The sequence below is a fragment of the Octodon degus genome, unplaced genomic scaffold (assembly GCF_000260255.1).
Source record: "Octodon degus isolate 3935 unplaced genomic scaffold, OctDeg1.0 scaffold00062, whole genome shotgun sequence".
NCBI classification, from domain to species: Eukaryota; Metazoa; Chordata; class Mammalia; order Rodentia; family Octodontidae; genus Octodon; species Octodon degus.
The window spans coordinates 990,592-1,016,008 of NW_004524638.1; the positions used below are offsets into that span (position 1 = coordinate 990,592).

A 25,417-nucleotide genomic window follows, 5' to 3' on the forward strand; every position below is an offset into this window, starting at 1 on the left:
AACATCGGACTTGTAGTGATCCTTCCTGTTTTTCAGCCTTCCACGCTCTGGGATTAAAGGCACGCACCACTAAGCCCAGTCTCAATCAGAGTCTCAGCGTGCCCTGGGGAAGGGGCCGGCCTGGCATCATCTATCATTAGCATGTAATAACTAACATGACAGTGCTACTTCTTAGCACTTAACATGACAATACTACATTTTAGCACGACAGTGCAACAGGAGTAGTCAGAAGAAAAGCATTCATTGAGCTTCAGCTGTATACCAGACATGCTAAGCCTACAGCTACAGTCTTCACTAGACTTTGATGTCAAACTGCCTATTAATAATAATGCCAGCACTAAATATTATTAAATCATTTCTATGTGCCAAACCTTCACAGAAATTATCCAGAATGTCTTTCTTCCTTTCATTCCTCATACCCAATCTGTCACGCTAAAACCAAAATAGGTCTAAACTCTGCACCTCTCTCCACTGCTACCATGATTCAAGGTTTTGTCATTCCTCTTTGGACATTCACAATAATGTAATTGGTATTCTGTTTCCATTTTTGCTTTCCTATAAGCCATTCTCCAGCCAGAAAAGAGATCAGGCTAAAAAAGAAATAAACAAGCAATTATCTCCACATTTAAAAGTCTCCAAATGGCTTCAGGCTAAAGTTGGTGAGTTCCAACCAGGGGACATAAGGCAAGCTCATCAGAACTAGTCCTGGAAGGCTGCGTGGATTGAGGCAGACTGCTGAAAAGAATCTGAGTTACTAAGCAGACGACTTGGAAACTCACAATAGTGTCATTGTCTCTACAGTCAGACCTCTAATACCATCATTTAATGAATGAAAGTCGACAAACTATATTAAGATCCAAAAGGAAAAGAAATAGAAATCAGAGCATCTCAGAACATCTGTCCTTCCTTTCACATGTATGATGATCTTCTACAAAGTATAGCCACCAGACAATACATCCTGCCCTAATGTTTGCTTCTTGTGTGACCCTAGGCACACCCCTAAACTTCTTTGAGCACCCTTATTTTTTCCCTGTTGGAGAAATCAGAGAAGATATATAAGAAATAGTGGCTTCTAACTTCATCCACACCATTGCATGCATAAGAGATATTAATATTTGTACTAGGGTACCTCAAGATACTGCTCCCGACCAGAGGTGAATGGCTGAGGCCACTGGTGGCCCCAAGAACTACACACCCAAGTTATAACCCATACTAGTCATAGCACTGTGAACAGACATACAGATGATACTGCTGATAAACTCTGTACATGATGGAATGATCAGACAAGTGCCATTAATAATGATGACAGCAAGGGCTGACAAGAGAGCGCAGCATAGTGAGCACCTGCTTAGGCAAGCACAGCGACTGGGCTTTGACTCCTAGTATCGCATACCAACGTAGCCCTGTCCCCGGATGCACTGAGCTGGCCACCAAGACCAGGCGTGGTGGTGCATACCTGTAATCCCAGTGCTGGGGAGGCAGAAAACAGGAGGATCACCGTGAGTCTGAGCTGCATAGTAAGACTCTGTACCAAGCACATAAAATAAAATAAATAAAAATAATGATAATAGCTATAAAGACAATAGTGACAGTAATGACCACATTAGATATAGGGATTGACAGAGGAGAGAGAGAGAGAGAGAGAGAGAGAGAGAGAGAGAGAGAGAGAGAGAGAGAGAGAGAGAGAATTCATGAAGAGACAATTTATTTTAGGCAATTGGCTCCTGTGATTATAGAAGATGGCAAGTAATAAATCTGCAGGTCACGCCCTAAAACCATCAACTTAGAGACCTAAGAAAGATGAAACACTGCATTTCCAAAGTCCAGTATTGCAGATCCACAGTCCATCTGATGCAGAATTTTTTTCTGCTTAGAGCAAATCAGTCTCTTTGTTCTATTCAAACATTAAACTGATTAAGGGCACCAATTTGCTTTACTCAAAGTCCATCATTTTAAATGTTAATCTTATCTAAAACACCTTCATGGAAACATCCCAATCATGTTTGACAAAATATCTACCCATCAGCAAAACTGACACATGAAATTAACCATCGCATCCATCTTAATGGTATACTGATTAGGAGCATTTTCTGAGTTTTAGAAAAGTAGCAAAACCTCTATAAAAAGAAAAAAGACTTTGAAATCTGCAGCCCTAAGAAGGCATCAAAGAAAGATTTTCTCAGGAGAAGCTGCCTAACTATGTGCATTCAGCTCTTGACGTCTGCTGGACTCAACAAACACTCTTTCTGCCTCACATCTGAATGAAGTCCTTGCAGAAGGATCAGCACTGTGACCGAGTGTTGGCTGGTCATTGCCTTTGGTTGATCATTTTATCATCAAAGAGAATGCTTTCTTTTTCATGTCACAATGTGAAAGTTCTTATTGTATCACACTAGGACTCTACCTAAAGGTGATCATGGGGTGGTGGGATTGGTGGCAGAGGTATGCATGGCCTCTTATCATCTCTATGGGTCCACCTGAGAAGTTAACGATTAGAGCAGGTGATAAGATAGGGAGGGTGTGCACTGCTCTGTGTCACTTCAGAGACAGTCACCAGGGCAGCAAAGAGGATGAGTTTTTCACTGATGTTGTTTAAAACTGTCAATGATTATTTGGTTTATTTGGGGGGAAAAAGGACAATACCTTGTAGTCATTTTATTATTATTGAAATGCTCTGCAGACAAGAGACCCCTGTACTGTCCGCACCTAGTGCAGCCCACTCCCCACTTTCTCCCCTCTGCTCCAGCTCCATGGTACATTGTTCCTGCTGCTGCACACATTACAGAAAGGCCTCACTGGGTTCGACTACTTCCCAGAAGGAAACTGCTCTTAGCAATTTAAACATGAGAGAATCTGAACTTCCCTCTGTGAAGGTGTGGCCTTGGATTATTTTGTACCTGCTGTTTCCTGGCACTAAGCAGGTCTTCAGCAATGACTAAACAAATGGAAACAAACTTCCTCCCAGGTTTCCAATTTGGTGTATGTAGGAAATGTTAAGGAAGTGACCTGAAAGACTACTTTTGAAAAGACGCAGAGAAAATCCCTGAAATGTGAAGTCCGTACTTCCTCCTTAAAGGTGCACAGCAGCTCCCAGAATATTGATTATAGTCTAATGCAGGCCGTGGCTTCCAAGTTGGCTGCTGAGATGAATCAAAATACATCTGATGACTGCTGCTGTTTACTGAATCCCAACTCTGTAGCAGGAGCTGTGTAAGGTTTGGCATGTAGTTTAAAGAACTATTCTGGGAAGTACAGACAATTTCTTCCATTCTTCCAATGAATGAACTTAAGCTCAAAAGAGCGTAAAAGTTATCATACCAGGTATAAATGGATGCCATCCAATCTTCCAGCTGCCGCCCCCAAATCAGTATCGGCGCACCTCCAGTGGAAGGCGCTTGCTGGAGCCAATTAAGCAACTCCTCTTGTGCAGCCGCACTCGCACTCAGCTTTCCGAAGCAGAGAGAAGTGGAAAATTCCCTAAAAGTCCTTTATAATACTAGGCACTCAACTGCCACTGTCAAGATGTTGGCAACAAAATTTTTCGAAGCTAAAAATCTTAAAAGTGAAAAGGCCCAATTGCTTTTTCACTCTGGTATCTATTCATTTCCCCTTTATTTTCTGTGTAACATCCTTTTTCTAAAAGCTCAATACACTTAGCACCAAAATACAGTTAGAGAATAAAAACAATGCCTAAAACAGAGCCTGCTTGCCCATGAATTTAACAAATATTTGGGCTGTGGTTACAGTGTGTGAGACACTGTTTAATCCTTCTACTCATGTAACCTCAACATAGCTCTTGGAAATGGATATCATTATTATTTTTGCCAATTTGTGGACAAGAAAACCGATGCAGAGAGGAAAGTGGATATCCCCCACTCAGCTGGGAAGGAACGACTTTAGCATTAGGATGACCCAGAGCCTCTCTGCAGGCCGTGCTGTGGCTCTTACTCCAGGCCGCCCTCTGCAGTCACTCACTACCATCTCAGCTTCCCTGTTTTGCTCCCTTTTCTCAAAGACAGATCCTAGCAGCTGGTGTAGCTCCAGGCTTTCTCTTTTATAAGTCTGCCCCTCTACAAGCATGCATTAGCCACTGTGTCATGCGATTCCTTTCCTGCCCTTCCCTCATTCTTTGCTCAACCCCACTGTGTTCAAGCCACCTCTCCTTATATTCCTATAAACAGCATCTTGCTCTTCCTTCTTATATATTACTTTTATCTAATATTTTATTACATCAAGTCCACCAACAGGTAAGACCACCAACTGGATCGGTGAGCAAGCTCCACGGCTATAGATTGAATCCACACTATAGACACGAGTGAGGCTTTATACCCGCTGTAAGCCATTCAGTGGCCTCCTAGGGTGATGCATGTGAAAGGACGTGCAGATCATGGGTTAAGCCCATGTGTCAGCTAAGCCTCAGAAGAAGATGAATGCAGGGAGTCCAGGAGAGCTTCTACCACACCTCAGTGGTCCAGGGGCTGATTCAGAGATGCTGGTTGGCAGGGGGAAACTTACAGAGGTGACGTGTCCTCAATTGTACAGTTTTAAACACTGAGGTGAGGAACCATTCTTGTAGTGATGAGCACATTCTTATTTTTGAGGCCAACCACACAGGTATCTAAAGACCTTCCTGGCCACTTGGTTTCTGTCTTTGCTCTGAGTCTGGGTGATAAATTACACAAAAGCCTGCCTTGTCCTCTCTTCTCTCCCCTCATCTGACATCGACAGACTTGCCTGCCCTGTGCTCTGGCTTATCTTTTCACAGTTTTAGTAGCAAGGTTCCGCTACTGAGATTGTCACAGTGCTTATCAAGATACTCTTAGCCTCTTTTGCTGGACCTCTCTGATACCATGACTATCACCTGTGCTTCCTGGCACTCCAGAGCTAAGCCCACAAGTCCCATGGGGGCCTCTGTGCCTTGTTTGCTGCTATATTTATAATGTCAAACACACTGCCTTCTCTAGAGTAAAATCTCAATGAGATTTGTTCAGTGAATGAATGCATTCAGTGCAAGGCAATAGACTGTGGTGTCAGCACTTGCTCTTGCCCTGTACAGGAGAAACACTTCCCTCAACCTTTCCTAGGGATGACTCCTTCAGTTCTCAGTCTCCCTAAGGAATCTTACTGGCCATTGAGTCCCAGCAGTGACTCTCACCAGTTCCACTCAATACCCAGCGTGCTCCATTGGTTACCTGTAGAATACTAATTCTATCAAATGAACTGGCCATGTTTTCTGATGATCGCTACACCAGCACTGTTCATCTGCTCACTCATTGGCTCAGAAAGTGTATGAATTAGATCCAAGTTTCAGAGAGAAAAGGAACACAGGTTTAGGTCTTCGCTGCTCAGTACACAAGAACAAAACTTTGAATTGCCTGGCTTAATCGTTTTGATCCTGAATATCTTTATATCCAAAACTGGATGAAGATAGCCACTGTGGTTCGTGTGAGGTTCCAATTAGACAATGGGTGTGAAGCTCCTGGAGAGTTACATGGGATGTGAGGAATATAAGAGCATGGTATTGCCTCGAACCTCGCCGTAAGTGTCTCCCAGTGCCTGGACCTTGGCTGAGGTTAGTGCTGCTTTGACTGCAGCCGAGTGAAGGCTAGGGAGAGAGCTGGAATGCCTGAGGCTAGGGGGTTGTTCCTAAAACCATTAAGAAATACAGCAACAGCTACTACTCAGGAGTCCAGAAGTGCCACCTGCACCACCACAGGGCAGCCAGGCTCCTTTTCTCTTCCCCACTGCAATCATTTGCATGAAGTAAAGATCCTAAGTCCCTCCCTATTTCCACCTGAACAGACGTCTCCTTTGAATGAACTGCAGCATTGTTGCCTGAAACATTTCCATGCCATGAGCGAGGGTGTTCTGTGAGAGGAGAGGGGAATTCAGCCTGGAGCTGCAGAGGGACTTGGAATCAGCCTGGCGTCTCTTTTCATGCAAATGGAAAACACAGGGAGGAAAAGATGTGCCAAAGTGAGTGCAAAGGGCAGGGCGGCGGTCTGGCTTCAGGAGAGACTTGGGCTTCTCATCACCAGAGCCGGGAGAGCACACACTGGGCCGCAGTGGGAGCTGAGAGTTGTATTAAAGGCCATTTTCTTTCAGATTATGTTTTCAGGGGATCTGAATGATGTTTCTCAAGCAGCAAACAAATGCAAGGGAAACAAAAGTGGTGAATATGGGCTTTTATAAGCAGATGCCAGGAAAACCTCCATTGGCTGGCAGAAAATGCCTTACAGAGGGAGGACTTGGGCCACTTGCCAGCAGCACAAAAGGCTGGAGGCAGGCAGGCTTGGGGGCAGAAAATTCTGCTATGAAAATTTTATTTTAAAACCTCCCATGAAAACACTGATGCCATTACCTCCGAGGACTGAATGAGTGCTGCCACTAAAGAATTAGTGGCGTTCATCTATTGAACAAACAATTCTTGGGCATTCCACAGCAGGAACAATAATGGCCACAATGGAGGGTGCAGCCACGCACCGAGCAGAGCGCCTGCTGTCCATACACTCACTTGTTTGCTCCTGAGGTACTTACTAGGTACTGCTTTCACACGATGCAGAGGTCGCTAACAATCCCAATCACTGCCCTCAAACGTTGTAGTCTTGCTTGGGAAACAGGCAAGCAAACGTGTGGTGAACACTGCCAGAGGAGACGTCCAAGAAACTGGCATGTGTCAGAATGCAGCTGCGGTCTGCAGGAAGTATAATCTCCTTATTGTACTGCTAGCCAACAGTGAGCAGGAAGCAGAGTGTGGCAAGAAGTAACTGGCGTCTGAAACTGGCCCGCAGGTATTGTAAGGGGTTTGCCGTTTCTCTTGAGAACAGCCAGGTTTAAAGTCAGGAAGTGGTCTGATGACAAGTAGGAACTACCGGGGCTGGGGAGATAGCTAGTGCCTGACCCGAGTTCGATTCCTGGTGCCACATGGTGCACTGGCAGGCCATCCCAACTGGGCTTGGTGGTACACATGTGTAATCCCAACACTAGTGAGGCTGAGCCAGGAGGACCACTACAAGGCCAAGCTGCATAGCTAGACACTGTACCAAATAAATAAAGATTAAAAGAAAAAGAAGTAGTAACGACACGGACCAGGGGTATAGCTCAGTGGCTCTAGTGCCTGTCTGCCAAGTGCAAGGTCCTGAGTTCAATTCCCCTTTTAAAAAGAAGTAGGAACTACAGTAAATTAAAATGAGGACCAAGTCAGCAGTCCTCAGGGAACAGCCTGCCTAGAGTCGTAGAAGGTGCTCTACTAATCACCCCAAAGGCCCTCAACAAAGGAGCAGCCCGGCATTCCGCTGGTGCCCGCTCACTCACTCCTGGGCCACTATCCAATCTAAACTAGCTCACGGACAGCATTTCATCTCTCCCCTTCTTGAATTCTGTGGCCACGTGCAACTGCTCTGTGCCGCTGAGGCATCTTCTGCTATCACCGCATCCACACTCTGCTTCCATCCTGCAGGCAAGGTGGCTTCCCTGCCCACCCCCGCCCTGACTGGAACTAAGCCTGCTTTTGGTTGCTTCACTCCCCCCTGTGCATAGCTGGTTGTGGAAAACCTCCTTCTTCATGCAGCCTAAAGTTAGACAAAGACTTTTATTTGCTTAGTGAATGTGGCCCAAAGAGGACAAATAGGCCTGTTTTCTTCAGGCATTTCAGTCACCAGGAGTGACTGCAGCACAGTTTTAGACATCTGGTGTATAGTCCCAGAGTCCACTGGTGATTCCTGCCAGTGACAAAAGAAAGGAAGCTGAGCGGTACTCCCACTGTGGTCATTTTCAACCTTCAATACAGAGTAAATCTTAACATCAGCCTCTGGGAAGTCCATTTGATTGGACTCACAGCACTAGCCCAACAAAGGGGACGAAGGAAGTCACAGTCCCATGCATGCAAGTCTCCAAATATTCCTCCTGCACATGATATGTCTCCCCTCCACTGCAGGGAACTTAGGCTAAGCTATTCTTTCTTGCCTGGACTACTCCATTAACCCCCTAGCTGCTTTCCCTTTTCCGTCTGTCCGTATGAACCATTTCACTGAGCCTACCCTTTCCTGCACTTTTATTTGGAAGTACATTGGAAGTGCCAAAGCTGATGCTATCTTGGATTCCCAAGCAAAACACTTGAGATGCTTGCCGTTATTACTCTTACGATAAAGATCAGTCAGGGCGCTTTCAAATTCCATCTCCCCACCACATTCTGCTCTGCTTTGCCCTCCTAAACGCTCGTCATGGTTCCTAGGGTTCCCCAAATATGTTATGCCTTCTTTTTCAATTCGACCTTCCACACGCTGTCCTCTCCTCTTAGCCTCTGTTCTATACCCGTCACACACAAACACGCTCTCATGCGTACGTGCACACATATGCACTTCAACTGACAGCTCACCGAAGTCTGTTTCCTCTTTATGGACTCTCAGTGTCTCCAATCTGCACATATTACAGATGCAGTTGTACAGTTATTGGTGTGCTTGGTTGATTTAAGGTCTACCTCCCCCACCATGCTATTCAGACAGCGTGTTCTCCCACCGTACTCCATACACTGCAGATAGAGTATAGATACCATCACTGAAAGTTGCTACAGGAATGATGCATTCTAGTCCCATAGCTACTTAATTTCCAAACACATTTCACACAAACATAATTTTAAAAAAAAGGTTAAATGAAGAGCCTATGAATTGTGCAGCCAGATCCAACCATTTTGCCTTTAAAGAAGGCAATCATGATTTTTTTTTTCTGGCAACCTTGTAATCACTATATCAAAGGTAGAGAATGGATGGTTCAATGAAATGTTTTATGAATTATGCAAACAAAGTGTGTCAATACATATTTTAGTGTAGTATTGTGTTTTAATAATGAATCATAGAAAAGCTTACTTTACAACTCTATAATATTACCTACTCTTATTAATTATTACTTTTAGAAAGGCAAGAATCAAATTCATTGACTGTAGAAACCATGCAACAAATATATATTGGAAAGTTAGGGAGATAATTCAGCAGTCTAAGTGCCTGCCTGGCAGGTACAAGGACCTGGATTCGATTCCCAGTACCACATGCAGTGCCAGCACCCCTGAGCCAGCCACCAAAACCAAGTATGATGGCACACGCCTATAATCTCAGTGCTGGGGAGGCTGAGACAGGAGGATCTCTAAGAGTCTGAACTATGTAGCAGGACCCTGTACCAAATAAATAAATAATTTTAAAAACATATATTATTTAATTTATCCTAATATTTACTGATTCATTTCTATTTTCTGGGATTATTATGCTGACTAAAGAGACAAACTGTTAGTTAGATGGGGTGGGCCACACTTGTAATCTCAGCACTCTGGGTAGCTGAGGCAGAGGATGGCAAGTTTAAGCCTAGTCTGGGTCACTCAGTGACTTAGCAAGATTCTGTTTTAACAAAAGTTTCATGAGTGGTTGTGAGTTGGGTATGGAGTTCACTGTGAAGACCCTGGGTTCAATCTCCAGTACAGAAAGAAATGAGAAGAAGAAAGAGGGAATGCAAGGGCCTGAGTTCAATCCCCAGTTCCAGAAAAAAAAAAAAAAAAGGAAAGAAAGAAAAAAGGAACATGAGAACACTTCTGAAACTTACACTCATGTGGAAGAGACAGATTTTTTTTAAAGAAAAATAAAATCTAGTGAAAATTAAATTGTGACCACCATCAAGGAAGAGATCAATAAATCCAACAAGATAGAGTTCCTGGAGTTGGAAACAGGGGTGCATGGCTCCGCAGGTAGGAAGTAGGGATGAACAGGTGACCTTGACCTGAAGCCCTCAAGAAGCGAGCTGCATGTATTATTTTTCATTTATTCAACTATCACCAACTATAACTGGATGTTTTAATCCCTTGAAATGGCTGTTTTCACCACCCACATGCTTATAAATCACCATTGATGAATAAACAAATCTGTTCACACTTTTTGTGGGCTTGGTGGCGCTCGTGGGTGCTCCCTGGAGATGCTCCTGCGCCCTGAAGCATGTCATTTGCTGCACACTGCATTCCAAGGAAGGGATTCAGACCTGCTGCCCTGCGCTAGCTTTCTGCAGAGGCCACAGCACATCTTCCCCCTGAAGCAGTTGCAGTCTCAGCTCTTGCAAAACAGCAAGGAGGATCTGTGTGTCCCTTGAGCTATTTCCAGTAACTATTTCAGGATTTTTGGATTCGGGATGAAAAATCCTGGCCTAAAATTTGCTGAGATTCAGAACCCTGTAGGGTACCAGTGCGTAATTGTTTGAGGTTAGTGGTTCCTTACAAGTTCACTTGATCAATTCCAGCATTTCTGGTCAGACCAGGGGCTTGTTCATTCATTACTTGTACATGTACTGAAGTCTCTTTATGTAAGGCGTTATGTTTGAGCATTGGATATAAAAAGATAAAGAGCCTAGTTTACCAACTGGCACATCAACAGACGAGCACCATGTGGTATAATAATTGCTGTGAGAGAAATCACACAAAGGAATACAATATCAGAGGGAATGACTAATCCTTCTCACCAAAGGAGACTTGCCCTAAATTGTGGAGAACAGTCGTAGTCTGTGTGCTCATTAGAAGAAATAGCAAGGGAGAAAGGACATTCGAGGGAGAATTCCCAGTAGCATATAGTATAGAAATATGCACTTGTTTCAACTTAACAAATATTCCATGGCCCGCTCCGCACACAGGACGTGGGATGGACAAAATTGTCCAGGATCCTTCAGCAATTGGGAGCAGGGGAAGAAAGCAAAAGTGAGCCAAAGAGAAAAGCAGCACTTCCCTGCCTCATCATAAGACACCACTGCCTTGCTTCATGGTTTAATTTTAAACAAAATATGCTTTTTTTAATGACAAGATTGTTTCATTGGTTCTGGGTGAAAATATGTGCTTATTGTAAAAAACAAAAGTGGAACCTATGGAGCCATATTGATCAAAAAGCACATGTATCAGGAAATGAGCAACCCAAGACGTTGCAATTGCTAACACTCTGGTCATGCCTTGTAGACCCAAAACTAGACACACGTTGTGCTGCGGCACGCGAACCTGGTCATACATGCACTCTATCCTTGGCAATATAGTATGGACTTCTTTCCTCACCAATCTGCACCATTTTTTGTGTTGTGAGACAAACTGTTTTTAATAACTTGCTTCTGAGACATTCCTTCACATCAAGAAATCCAATGCAGGGTCCCTATATCTCAGCAGCAGCTGAGTTTCATAAAAACAGACTTGCCACAGGGACATCTTTGCAAAATCCTTAATTTCTCACACACAAAAAAATTCTTTTAGTTTGCAGAATACATGTCCACAAAAATTCTGGCATCACTTCATATTTACATTGATTTCCTGTACTATTCTGTTTGATTTTTACTTGTTCACATTAAGAATTCAACTAAGTTATCGTTAAGTACCACGTGGATGTTTTGTTTAACTATAGACATTTTCATGCTTTTCTACTTTCAATGGTAATTAGATTCTCCATTTTGGAGAATTAGTCTTTGAATGGTTTTTGCAGAAATGGATTTCTCTGGGAAGAGGAGAGGAAGCGTCCAGGAAGTTCTGGAGTCTGACAGACCAGAAATCTGGCCCTCTTATGGCCAGCCAGATAACTCAGTGGACTAAAGCACCTGCTTAGGCAGATGCAGGGACAGGGGTCTGATCCCCAGCATGCCTTGGAAACCCCACCCCTGGGGCACACTGAGACAGCAATTGAGACTGGGCTTGGTGGTGCACCTGTGATCCCAGCACTTGGGAGGCTGAAAACAGGAGAATCGCTATGAGTCCCATCTGTGTAGTGAGACCCTGTAGACCCTGCACTAAATACATTAGAACAACAACAACAACAAAGAAAAAAATCTGGCCCTTTTTTGCTGTATATCTTGGGAAGTCACTTTACTTATCTGACCTTTAGTTTTCTCATTTATTAATCTACAACTAGATAGCACCACTTTAGAATTATGGTAACTAAAGTAGGCTATTTGTAATGCCCGCCAAATTGCTGCCTTGTCTGTCACAAGTAAACTAAAAGCCATATAAATAGTGGTCCCTGAGGATGAATATCCAGTCATACCATCCATGGGGCTTCTTGACCTCTACCTATACAACTTCCCTCTAAGATCTTGCCTATCCTTCTCTTTATATTTCTCCTATACCTAGAGCTGAGATGATGTACAGGAAATTCTCAATAAATATTTATTAGTTGAATAAATAAATGAATATGGTAATTAATAAAGAGATGTTTGACATCTCACCCATTTTTTAAGTATCCTCATTCAGGAACTTCTCCACCTCCCTGACAGAATAGAACATTTTGTTTCTCTGAGGCCTCTTTGGATACTTACAATCATATCATAAGAATATCATAACCTGCTACCTTAATTTAGACATTCTTAAAGAGCCTTGTGGACCAAATGACTGGGGTTAGAATTAGGATTTGTAGGATATAGAGCTGGTATAGCAGAAAGAACTCCATTTAGGGAATTTGGATTGAATCCTTTGTTATTTACAACCTAGGTAATTGGTATACTAAACCATGAATTCAGTCTTTTCTGCAAATACCTCCTTTGAAGAAGTACAGTGAGGTTTGAGTATCATCGCATACCTCGTAGCACCTGACAGAGGAGAAGCCAGCAGTTCTTGATCCACTCTGATATGCAAATCCCTCAGGAGATTTTTAAGACTCTGATCACTTCCCCTGGATTTATGTGTGTTGGGTACCGTATTATGTTTCCAAAGCAGGAAAACTGACTAATGCAACCACTTTTTAATTCTCCATATCACTGGCTTCCTTTTTCTGTCACTCCAGTTCATAGAAATCATCCCTCATGAAGCACTAGTAAAACCTTAATTTGTTATTAAAGACTTGCAAACTGGCCCCAAGGCCCATGGTGTGCACGAACCCTCTATTCCAGCTCCATTGCCTGGTTCTCTGAGACAGCCCAAAGTGCTGGTGTCTGAATTAAACCTCTCCCACAGTGGTCAAGCATCCATGCCCCAGCAGCGATGGTATGAACAGGGCCACAATAAGTACCTAGGAAACTGAAGAACAGCACTATGACCACGAAAGGGACATGATGTAGCGGCATTTACACAAAGCACACTTCTCAGGTCCATGACAGGAGAGCTTTCCAGAGAGGAAACAGTATCATCATTGTGACCCTCAGTGAGCCCTTCATTAGTAAAGCCCTTTGCATGACAGCAAGATTAAGTAGAGAACAACGGAGGGAGGAGGGAATAATGCCGAGTCTCTCACATATCTTGTTGAATCGAATTGCCACAGCAACCTCGTTAAATGTACAATGTCATTGCTCTCTACCAAAGTGGGGAACCAAGGCACAGAGGGGTGATGCTGTATTCCTGCTAAGTGATAGAGACAGAAACCAGATGCTTACCGGACTCAAACTCCAAGGCTTTTCAAATCCTACCAGAAATCCCAGCGAGGAACAGTACGATAAAGGACTGTACCCTGGTGCGCAGACTGTGCAGCTCACTTCCTGTCTTCCAGACTCAGCTGGTCTTTAAGTTGTGCTATCTTGTGCTGATCTTCTGAGTTCGGTTAGAAACGCATGAGACGATGGCTGATGCTGATACCCAAGATCCACACATAGCTGTGAAGATCCAAGCAACTGAAACCACCTGTCTCAAACTCTATTCAGCCCTGTAGTAAATCACTTGCCAGAGGCCAGCCTCTTGCTTGGTTTCCATAACACAAGGACTTCCTAAGCTTTAGTTTCCGCAGCCAGTTAACCAACTCCTTTCCTTCTACATACAGCAGTGATCACAATAGAAAGATTAATAACCTGTCGTGTGTGAGGTCCCCACTTCCCAGTTCTGCATTTCTCACTTCCTTTCATCACTGACAAGAGTGAACAGCTCACAAGCTCAAGGTCTCCCGCATGTTCCCCAGCTCTGTAACCATCACACCACTCCCTATCAGCCACACTCAGAACCCAGCCACAGGGGCCCTACTCTCCATCCCTCCTGCCACCTCCGTGGGTCACCAATAGCATGGTCTTCTCCGCACCACATCCCAGCAAGAGTCACTGCAGAAATTTATCAGCTGGCCTCTGCCTCCCCCTGGCCCATGTGCTAATCAGCTTTCCTGTCACCAGGGCAAAATATCTGATGCCCACCGTATACAGGAGTATGGTTTGGCTTATGGCTTTCAGACTTCAGTCAGTGGTTGGCAGGCACCAAGGAAGAGGCAGCATGGCAGAAGGGCATGGCAGGGGAAAGCTGCCCCACCATGGCAGCCATAGAGCACAGAGGAGGAAGGCACCTGAGATAGTACACCCTTCCAGGCCAGGCTCCTCATGACTGCTATCTACCCAGGGCTTCCCTACAGTAGCACATTCAGCTCTGTACTGATCAGTGGATCCAACCATCCATGAATACAGCACTCATATGATGGAATCATCTGCCAAATCTTCACTGCTAAACACAGGAGACTTTGGGGATATATATATATATATATATATATATATATATATATATATATTTCATTCTCTAAAGCACAGTTGCAGAAAACTTTTAAAATATAGGTCAGTTCTTGACCATTGTTCTTCTGCTTGCTACCACCTAATGGCTCCCAGTTATTATTGAAATCAAATGCAAAAACATTGCATGCTATGAGCTCCAACTACACCCCCATCCTTACCTCTTGTCACCACACTCCTACTGCTGCCCTCCAGGCACACTGTTGCTCTTTTCTGCCTCAGGCCATTCACACTGGCTATTCCCTTTCTTGGACTTTTCCTTGTCTTATCACAATGCTGCTTCATTATCAATTTTCACATCTCAATGTAAACATCAATTGCAAGAAAAGATTGTTCCGAATTCTTGATTTGAATCATGCCATAAACTATTGTACTCTTTTATCATGCTTTGATCTTGCACGGTGCTTGTTACCTTTCAGCAATATGTAGGAGTATGTCTGCTAAATAACGCTCACTGTCTGTTTCCCTCATTAGAATGTAAGTTCCATAACAGTAAGAGCGTCATTCATAGAATTCTCCATAGTAGACCCAACACCAAACCAATGCTTGACAAATGGTAAGTACTCCACAGATATTTGTCATGTTCCTAGAATGGAATGAAGCTAGCTCCTCCCCAGCAAGTTCATCTAAAGGTTCCAAGTCTTCCATACACGTCACCAACCCCCAGAGGCTCACTGATTGGCCTAACAAGCCTGTCTCTCTTCATTGCCTCTAGGAACGGCTCGTTCTGTCTGTGCTCCCCCGGTTTGTTGTCCTGGAAATGATCAATGACATGACCAACGTGGAAGATGAGCACCTGCAGCACCAGTTCCATCGCATCTACATCCATCGTTACGAGAACGTCAGGTGGGGAAGGCTGCCATGGTGCTCTGCATGATTCACGTGTGCCCAGGGGCTCTCATCACACTGCTGTCACTCCTGCCTGCCTGAACGTCAGGGCCTTTCCTCGCTGGGCTGATTAATTCATTAAGAAGCAATTATTCATCAGAGAGTTCTGCATTTCCAAAAATAAACCTAAAAGAAATACACTGATAGGCTGTGGGATAGCTCAAGGAATAACTTGGGAAGGATAGAAAAGCAGGCTGGAGAAATGGGCTGTAAAGAAGCCAACAAGCTGCAGAACTCCCTCTCCCCCAATAGCTGAAGCCGCTGAGACTCAGCAATTCATTGCTTGTGTTACCCACCCTTATTCCTTGCCAAAGTGCTCCCCAATGGCAGTTGTTCCTACAGAAACCGCATGTTGCTCACTTGGCCTGACCCCCACTCATGTTGAAATCTGGGGCAGAAGTCTCTGATTGGCTGGTTCCTGTCATTTTCTTGGGCTACCCATAGAACAAGGATCTGAAATTTTCTGCTTATACTGTACAACTGTATTTCTCTCCCAGTGCTCACTTCGGCAGCACATATACTAAAATTGTATTTCTCTCCCAAAAAAAAAACATTATAAGGTAAAAATTTACCAAATATTGGATAAAAATACACGCATTGAACAACTCTAAAAAATGACCAACTTAATCCCTTCTTTCCTTTCTTCCCATCTTTGGTAGGGGGGAAAGCTAACTCTTATTGGCATCTCTACATATGTTACATTCAGGAATGCCCAGCAGTCATGATTTTGACACCTTTCAGCAGATGCAGCTGCACCCTGATTTGGATGCTTGAGTTTGCCAAGCAGTCTTTGGTCAAAAGGTAACTGGTAAGAGGTGCACTCCAGAGCCAGGAACCAGAGCCACCAAAAATAGGAGCTCACTTATCTAATTCCAGAATAGTAGTACCCATTAATCAACACAGTGTGGAGTTCCATTATTAAGTCAGCAAAGCGGAATTCTAGTATTAATAGACAAAGATTGATAATTGAACGTGAGAAGAGGCCACGTTGGGGCAAGCGTATGTATAGAGAAGGGGGAGGCATATGTGTAGAGAAGCCTTCCTGGAAGACATGATGCACATTCACCTCATCTGAGACACGGCCAGCCATGTGAAAAAGATACAGACATGAATTCTGTACAAAGGAATCAGCACGGGTGGGGCAGTCAGGGCACTCAGGGTAGTTTCCATCTGCTTCTCTGGTGGCAGTGTTGCTTAATGAGATCAGGCAGGTCCAGAAAGAGCAGAAGTTGGATGGACCTTTTGTCAGAAAATAGATAAATGGATTCTATATAAATGCACATGAGTTATATAAGTATATATAAATACAATAATATACGACATGTGACAGTGCCTGTCACCATGGAGAGAGAGGAAAAAATAACTACTTTTAAAAAAATATGCAAGTAATATAAACAAGCCTGCACACCCACACCATTACACTGGGGAGTCTCAAGTTCAAAAAAAAGACCTACTTGGTTTTCTCTTCTGATCACCTTTACTAATCTGATCGTCCAGGGCAAGTCCAGGTACCTCTGCCCCCTCCAGCCATGCTCGTGTATTCTATCAAGACCCTTTTCCAGAAGTTCACACCACTCTAAATTAAAAGTCTAGTTGAATATGGAACAGGGTCTCTTCCTGTTGGAGGCTGGGTTGGTGACTCATTTGGGCTCTTTTAAGGTGATTGATACTTATTTAGAAAATCAGTCCCTGATGCCCCTTCCTAAGGAAGTATGTGGCTACATTTGTTTACTCTTTTGTCTTGAGGGCTGGCCCACAGCAAGGAGTGTCTGTCTCTTCCAAAGTTGCAAAGTCACCTTTCTCATTCCCTACTGTAACTCGCTTCCCCGTTTGATTCCTATTTAATCAATTTTACCCAAGCAATGGCACTTGTAATATCATTGGTTGACCATAGTTTTGTCCCACCTCATGCCCACATAAGAGAGTTCCCATGTTTTCTCCACCTTAGACCCTCCTCACGGGCATGGTTTTACTCCATAAAAGTCCCTGGAAGAGACAGCTTCCCGGGGACCACCCGCTCGGGGACCTCTCCTTCTGTCCCTCTCTGGGATAGGAGCTTTCTTTCTCCCACTAAATACATTCTTCTCATTAAAAAGTAAAAATAAATAAATAAAAGTCTAGTTGCCTGCCTATTGTCAATGCTCTAAGCACTGACCAAGGTTCTTGGGGAAGAAGAACCAGCGCAGAGCCCCCTCGCCCACCCGAGGTCCCCTGCCTCAGAGTAACAGTGGCACAGTGCCCAGGACTGTGGGGTTCCTGATGCTGGGAAGATGAAGGCAAACTTCATCAGGGCTGGAGGGGCCTCTCCTGCCACAGAGAGGCTAAGGAGTGCTAAAATAAGACCACAAACTAGAAAAAAAAAAAAAAAAAAAAAAAAAAGTCCCACTCTGTTGAGGAGGATATAGAAGCGGCACTGGCGTCTGAAAACAAAGCTAGACCGGCTGCTCCGCCCCCTCTCCAGCCCCCAAAGTGAACCCGCTGCTGTGTTTGGAGTATTGAAAAATTGTTTCCAAGCCTGTCATCCCCCTCATGGCAAACCGCCCCCTGCATTCTTTCTCCTCCACTGCTTTTTTTAGCTGGTGTGTTTGTTTACTTGATGACCCTTCCCTGTAAAGCATTTCCCTGTACACTTCTAGGTCTTAATTATGCCTCTTAGAATTCATTGCTCCTGTCAGCAAAGGGCGTGCCCTCTCCCTGTAGGCAGGCTGACTTTTGGGGTGTGCCAAAAGTCAAGAGAGAGACTGACCTTGAGCCCTGGGGGAGCAGGGTCAGCATTGGGTTCTGTCACTGCTCTTTGGGTCACCTAAGCGTCACAGCGTCGTCGCTGTTTCTCAAATTTGTGCTTCTAACTCCTAAGTGTGCACACTCAGGACCCGTGCTGAAGCAGGTGTGATGTGCTGGCTCTAGCGAGGGACTTGAGAGTCTGTGTACTCACCATACCCAGAGGCCAGGCCTAGAGGGAAGAGGGCGCAAGTCTGAGTGTTTCCGTTGAATGAATTCAGGACAGGCAGTGAGGGCAGCTGTGTGCTGGGCAGGTGGGCTCTACTAACCACTCTTTTCTTCTTCCTTAGCTAATAGATGGAGCTCACTTAGCCACTTATGACTGTGCTGCTGCTGCTAAGTGCCTTGACAGAGAAGGGCTCAGGCCCAGGCAAGGGGCTACAGGTGGGGGTGACAGCTGTATTTGGGGGAATCGCCATAAAAGTAGTCTTGGTGTGTGAGGGAGACCTTGAAAAGCAGGTAGCAAAAATAAAGCTGTACTACAGGGCAGGAGTAGCATGTACAAAGCACGAGGGCATAAAGCAAACCTTTAAAGATTCAGGGAGGGTGCAACATGGAAGTGACAAGCCATACATCCTTTCGGTTGTTCCAGCCTTCCTTTCAGAGGTTTCTGAGATGGCTCAGTAAGGCGAAGGGAGCAGCCTCCTACACTGGACAGTGCCCAGTCTGCCACATGTCACCAGTAGGGTGGGGGGCAAATCTCCTTGCCTCTTTGAGGCTCAGTTTCCTCAGCTCCAGAATAGACAGATTATCCTTGCCCCGATGGACAGAGTCATGCTCATCCGAAATTGCCAAGTGTTTTGTTTTGCTTTGTTTAATCTTTTTGTTTTTAAAGAGAATACAAAACAATTAGAAACAACGCAGAATTTCATTGAACAAAATGATAGGAATTTGACAATGGTTGTTTTATTACACGACGTTGCCTCAAATTAATTTAGATTACCAGATACAGGCTACTGAAAGGAGCTGGATTTTTTTTTTCTTCTCCTTTTTAATTTCTTATACTTTTTGTTTTGTTTTGTTCCATTATTCTAAGGATTGAATTTAGGGCTATCACACTGAACTACCTACCAATTCCATTTCATTTTTTTGAGGTAGGATCACCCTAAATTTCCCAGATATGAATTCAATTTGCAATCCTCCTGTCTCAGCATCCTGGAGTGCTGGGATTACAGGAGTGCACCATCGTATGTGGCTGACTCTAGGATTTTAGAAGACATTAAAGAATTCCTGCTTCCCTTCTGACAAACCATAGGAATTGATTCAGACCTTGCCTCACTGCAATCCTTGCAAAACATGCCTGTTTAGGTTCTCAATCATTCTGCCTGAAGTTTCCCAGCTTGCCTTGTTTCATCATTTTTAAAAAATCCTAAATTTATTTGCCTGCCTGTATGGGGCAGTACTGGTCATTAGGCTCCATCATGATGAACTTCTTCAGTCTCCTCCCATCCCCTGCATCTGTTTTTGCAATGTCCACTACATCTGCATTGCTGTTCATTGTGAAAATATGAAGACAAATCATAGACATGTTGCTTTTCTCAACAAATTGTTCTATTCATAGTGACCAGTTCCCTTCAAAGTGTTCTGCATTAGCTGTGTTCCGCTGTCCTGTACAGAATGAAAGGCTTTCAGTGGCCCCTTGGTTCTCCCTGATCTCCAGGGTGGATTGTCCCTGACAACATAATTGTTAAATACTGAGATGTTGCTCCTGTCTTCCCTTGCAGGAAGAGCTACAATCTCAGACAACAGACAGTTGATTTATTTGGATGAAGTTGGTGTGTCTCCAGGATGGATTAAAATATTAATATGCTTTCTTTCACCCCTCTTCCCTGTTTAGTATTCTTTTTGCAGACGTTAAAGGATTTACCAACCTCTCTACGACCTTGTCTGCTCAGGAACTGGTCAGGATGCTGAATGAGCTCTTTGCCAGATTTGATCGCCTAGCCCATGTGAGTTGAATTTAATTTCCTCCTAGTCATTTGCAGGGACTGCATGTGGAGCTATTGAAGAGAGGACTCAGCCTCCGTCATCCGTGCTTTTCTACTGCTTTGTGTCCATCGTGTGTGTGGGCATGGACCCATGACCTGCTCATCCTGGGGACTGATGTTAGTTATTTATCTGTCTTGAATGGGAGGTTTGTCAGACTAATTTTCCCAATTGAGAAACAGCCGGATGAATGATGATCAAACCAGTCTTCTGTCTGCTTTCTACTCCTCCATTATAATACCCCCTGCATGTGAGCGGCTGCCACCCAGCTGCAGCCTGGGTGCCGGGCGACACAAGGGTGGCTGCATGCAGTTTCTAGCTGATGCCACTATCTGCAGTGGATTTTCCTGTTCTTAAGAAGCAGGCATCTACTGGCCCATGCCACCAGCCTTTTGTTTGATTTGTCTTGAGAGCTCTATTTTACCCCAAAAAACCCACCACCTTCATTTTCCAGCTAGCTTGATCAGAGCTAAGCTGGAAAACAGACAAAAGGAATTGGATGGGGCCGGCCAGATAGCTCAGTGGGCTAAAGTGTGTGCTTAAGCAGAGTGCGGTGGTCGGGGCTCCATCCCTGGCTTGCCATGCCAGCCTCGCCCGCGGGGCGCACCGGGACAGAATGAGACTGGGCACGGTGGTGCGCACCTGTAATCCCAGCATTTGGAAGGCTGAAAACAGGAGAAGCACTAGGAGTCTGATCTACATAGTGAGACCCTGTACATCTGGTAGAGCCTGTACTAAATACATAACAATAAAAAAAGGAGTTCGATGTTTGCTACCTAAACACACTGTGTAGTCCTGAAGGCACTCAAGTAACAGAGTGGGCACCAGGCTCAAGTAGAAATGCAGTGGGTTCTGGGTTTACACAGAAATGTGGTAGAAACTAAGAGTGTATGAAGTAAAGGTTTACTGGGTGTAGTATACCAGAATGAGGGAGAGCCATTCATACCTGTGTGAACAGCACCTGCTAGGGGTTCTGTTACGGGGCTATATGTTGGGGATTTGACAGTGATGGAAACTCGCCTCCACTCCTATAATTCGGTCTTGTCAGTGGGTAGTCAGTGCACAGAGCTCCATGTGCTACAGCAAAGATGAGCTGGAGTGATGTGGAGACACCGAGGCCAGCCATGTCTCTTGGGGCAGAGAGATCCTATTGGAGAAAGTGATGCTTAAGCTGTATCTTTAAAATGAGATACACAAATACAATTGAATGCCATTTCAAAGCAAGAAAGAAGAATGATCTGCTGATACCAGCAGCATCAGTGCATGTTAAATGCAATATGCAAAGTAAAAGACACGAGATACAAAGGTAGATATTTTGTGACTCCATTTATAACACATTCTGTTAGAGGTAACATTAGAAAAGCAGAAAACAGTCAAGCAGTTGTAAGGAGTGCTACTGTGAGGCTCAGCGGATTTATTGGGAAGGAGCATGACAAGCATCTTATTGTGGTTGAATGCTTATATATATTTTTTTAAATTAAAAAAATTATTTCATGTAGTCTATTCACTTAGCTAATTAGCTAGGTGAAGAATTTAGGGAAGGATATCTTGTGCAGAGGGCCAACCAAGACAATAAAAACTTATTCTGCATATGGGAAGAAACTAAGAGATTGCGAGAGGAGGCAGAGCAAGATACAAAGCACAGAGATGAGGTCCCGGCCAAGAACCCTGAGATACAAGTTGTAACTCCTGGACAGTATTTGGTAAGAGCCTGGCATAGAAAGAGAGGAGGTGAAAAACTGAGGTCTCTTCCTTCCAGGAGGGGTGGTTTACCTGAAAGACCAGACATTTCAGGAAAAGCATGAATAGCGGCCCCTTTCAGCATTGCATCTAGTATGTTTTGTGATAGTTTTGTGTATATGTATTCTACTTCTTATTATGGTTCTGAATGTGTTTGCTCAAAGATAGGCAAAAGCAACCCCTTCAGTGAAGGATCAGTCAAGCTCAATTTAACCCAAGTTATTCAACCATCAGTTTTGAATATTTATTGTATGATGATCACCACCAGAATCTGGAAAAACAAAGCCCATCCTGTGCTCAGGAACTCTTAGTCTCCCAGCAGAAAAGAGACAAGTCTGCAAAATCTGCAGCAGCGTGGTGCAAACCATCATAAGCACAGATAGTCTGATGGACAAAGGAAGGGGCCATCTGTGCCTAGGGGTGGAACAGTGACCTGGCGACCTCAGAGAAGAAGCTCTGTGCAGCCTGAGCCTTGGGGTACAACAGAAGCCTTGCTGGCAGCAGATTAGACAAATGCCTTTTAGGCTGAGGCTTCGTACAGAGGCAAGGAAGTGTGAAAAATGCTGCTTGTTTGAGGAGCTATAAGAAGCTCAAAATTGCTAGAGCATAAAGGGCACTGGAGATGCTAGTGAGACATGAGCAGGGAGAAGAAAAGAGGAGCAAATCTTGCAGGGGAGAGTGCAGCATCCGGAGGTATATAGGCTTTCATCTGTAGACTGAGCTCTTTACCCTGCTGCTCCTAACAGTCCTGGGAGAGGAAACAAGAGTGCACAGCCTGCTAAGTCCTAGTGGGTACAAGAGGCCAAAGGCTGTCTTCTCAGGTATGAGTCAAAAACTTATAAGAGAAAAATGAATATCAGATTAAGCATAGTTACAATGATGGAACACACTTACTGTTGATTTTGATAAAAACGTGAAACATTTGTGAACCACCTGGTGGATTGCCGCCCTGTGCCGAATGCTTTCCTGGGAATGCCTCATTTGTTCTGCCAGCAACCTGCAAGGCAGGCTTTGAATTGCTCCCATTTTACAGAACACATGACTGGTGTGCAAAGAAATAAAAACTTGGCTCAGAACCATGAGTGGGTGCATCGTGATACCAACCCAGATCAGCTGAGGACAGGTTCTTGCTCCTAACCCTTAGCTGTGCTGCAGCCTAGGAGTCCAGATGTGCTGCTGCACAAGCATGCCAGCCTGCAGGGCAAGACTGAAGTATGGGCTAGGCTTGTACCTGGAGGGTGCCAGCTCCCCAAGTCTCTGTTTGCTGTTCTTATTGGGGTGCTGTAGTGTCCTTCTAGACATGGCTTCTAGGTTTGTTCTGCCCTGAGAAACGCATTGATCAGGACAAACTTTAACTGGAGCAAGGCCTTATATTTAGTAAAGGTAGGATAAGGACAGGCTTTGGAGAGAAAGTTTCAGCCAAATAAAAGAAAGAAAAGAAGTGAACCCTGCAGCGTAAGGGTGGATGACTGCACAAGCAGTGGCAAGAGCTCCTTGGCAACTGTCCCTTTTGTGTCTCCCACTCCTGAGGTTGGAGTAAGGTCTCAGCCATCATAGCAGAAACCTGATCAAAGTCTCATAAAACTCCATGTGCAGGGCCTTGGGCACTGTTCCAGGCATGTGTCCTGGGATTTTTTTAATTCTATAACAGGTTCTGCCTACTTTCCCTGATAATCTGAGCCATCGCCTCCTGGCTCATTATCAGAATTGAAATGAAGGAGAAATTAAATAAGAATCTCAGCACAAGCTAACTGAAAATAAAGACGCACTATCCATTCACTCACAGTTACTCCCAGAGCACCCGCTTTCGCTTGCCCAGACTGCTATCCAAAACACCTCGGTACTCTAAGGGACCTTCTTTGGACAAGTCTTAGAAATGCTGCAAGTGAAAACACCTTAGAATGAGAAAGCCTACCATCACTCTTTCAGTCCCTGATCTTATACAAGTCACTTAATCAACTACACTGTAAGCTCTGCTTTGGCATAAAGGGAGACTGGACTTGATTTAAAAACAAAGCAAAACACCAAACTTCTGTAGCTCTAGAATGCTCCACAGTTGCCCTGGCTGGACACTTTGCTATAGATTTCCACTACAGAGAGACAGGAGAAAATCCACCTTGCTGCAACGTTTATGCCCTGCATTATTAAAATGCAGGGATGACTTCAAAGTCTTCTATGAAAGTTCTTCTTAGTTCATCTGAATTCCTCAGTGTGCCATGGCTCACACTCCTCAGCAAGGGGCATTTTTGACCCATTCATGTCCTTGAAAAACTAGTAGCCCTGGTTAATTTATCTTTTTTAGTAAAGGAGTCTCCCTATTCAAACTCCATTCAAATCATTACATAAATAATAACCAGGGGCCTGGTAGAATAAGCACTTCCCTGGCAAGTGCAAGGGCCTGAGTTCAATCCCCAGTTCTGCAAAAAAGCAAAAGAAAATAATAATAATAATAATAATAATAATAATAATAATAACTTAAGAAAAATAATGTATTAATTTTTATATTATTGGCATCATTATATCATAGTCGTAAATTTCTGCCAAAATTAGAAACAACCTCAATTTTTGACATGGAGCAAACACCGGGTGAGCGACAGATTAACAAGCTTTTCTGTTTATGCATGGAAATATTTCATGGTATTACGTGAAAAACTCTTTCTGATCTATAAACATGGTAAGATAAATTTATACCTAGTGGGCAGGAAAGACAGTACATGTGTGTGACTTGGGAGTGTGAATTCCCACAGCCCCTGGGGAGGCCCAAAGTCTTTCATGGTGTTTGTGTGTGACAAGGCATTGTTGCCTAGAGGGCCTTTAACCCTATCTGCAGTTTAAATGCTACCAGGACTATCAATTCGTGTGTCATTTGTACAATTAGAATTAGAAATACTAGGGCCAGCCAGATAGTTCAGCGGATTAAAGTGCCTGCTTAGGCAGACTCAGGAACCAGCGTTCGATTCCCACCATGCTGTGCTGGCCCATCTCCCTGGGCGCACTCAGATGGCCAATAAGAACTGGGTGTGGTAGGGCATGTCTGTAATCCCAGCGCTTGGGAAGCTGAAAAACAGGAAGGATCATGGATAACCCACTACTATTATGGACTACTGGATTATATTGGATTATTTTGCTGAATTCAGGCACCTACAATATTTCGATGGCAATGGAATACCCATCTCTGACAAAATTAAACAAAAGAAGGGGATACAAATGAAGGACCATTTTGTATCTGTATATACAACATAGTTAGGATAGATATACAGCTATATATATAGCTACTTTCTCTTAATTCAATGAGAAGAAAGATTTGTACTAATAGTGTTTGGACAGGATATCATGTCTGCATCTTGTACTATGAATAACCACTATGAAGACAGCAATATGTAATGTATTAATTATTGAAACTATCTCATTGCTATTTATTTCTCAATAAAATTAATTTTTTTAAAAAAGCAAGAAGGATCACTACAAGTCTGATCTGTGTGGTGAGACCCTGCAGACACTGTACTAAATACACTAAAACATTAGAAATGCTATAAGATTTGCTGAGTTTTAACAT

The 25,417-nt window shown here is 44.0% G+C and overlaps 1 protein-coding gene across 2 annotated transcripts in view; it reads left to right on the forward strand.

Annotated features, from left to right (window-relative positions):
* Adcy8 (adenylate cyclase 8) overlaps window positions 1-25,417 on the forward strand; it is a 241,015-nt gene that overhangs the window by 82,069 nt on the left and 133,529 nt on the right. For both annotated transcript variants that reach the window (XM_004634413.2, XM_012515414.2), the window contains exons 3-4: window positions 15,182-15,312; window positions 19,973-20,084. In XM_004634413.2, coding sequence (XP_004634470.1) covers window positions 15,182-15,312; window positions 19,973-20,084 — 243 coding nt within the window. The remainder of the gene's footprint in view (window positions 1-15,181; window positions 15,313-19,972; window positions 20,085-25,417) is intronic.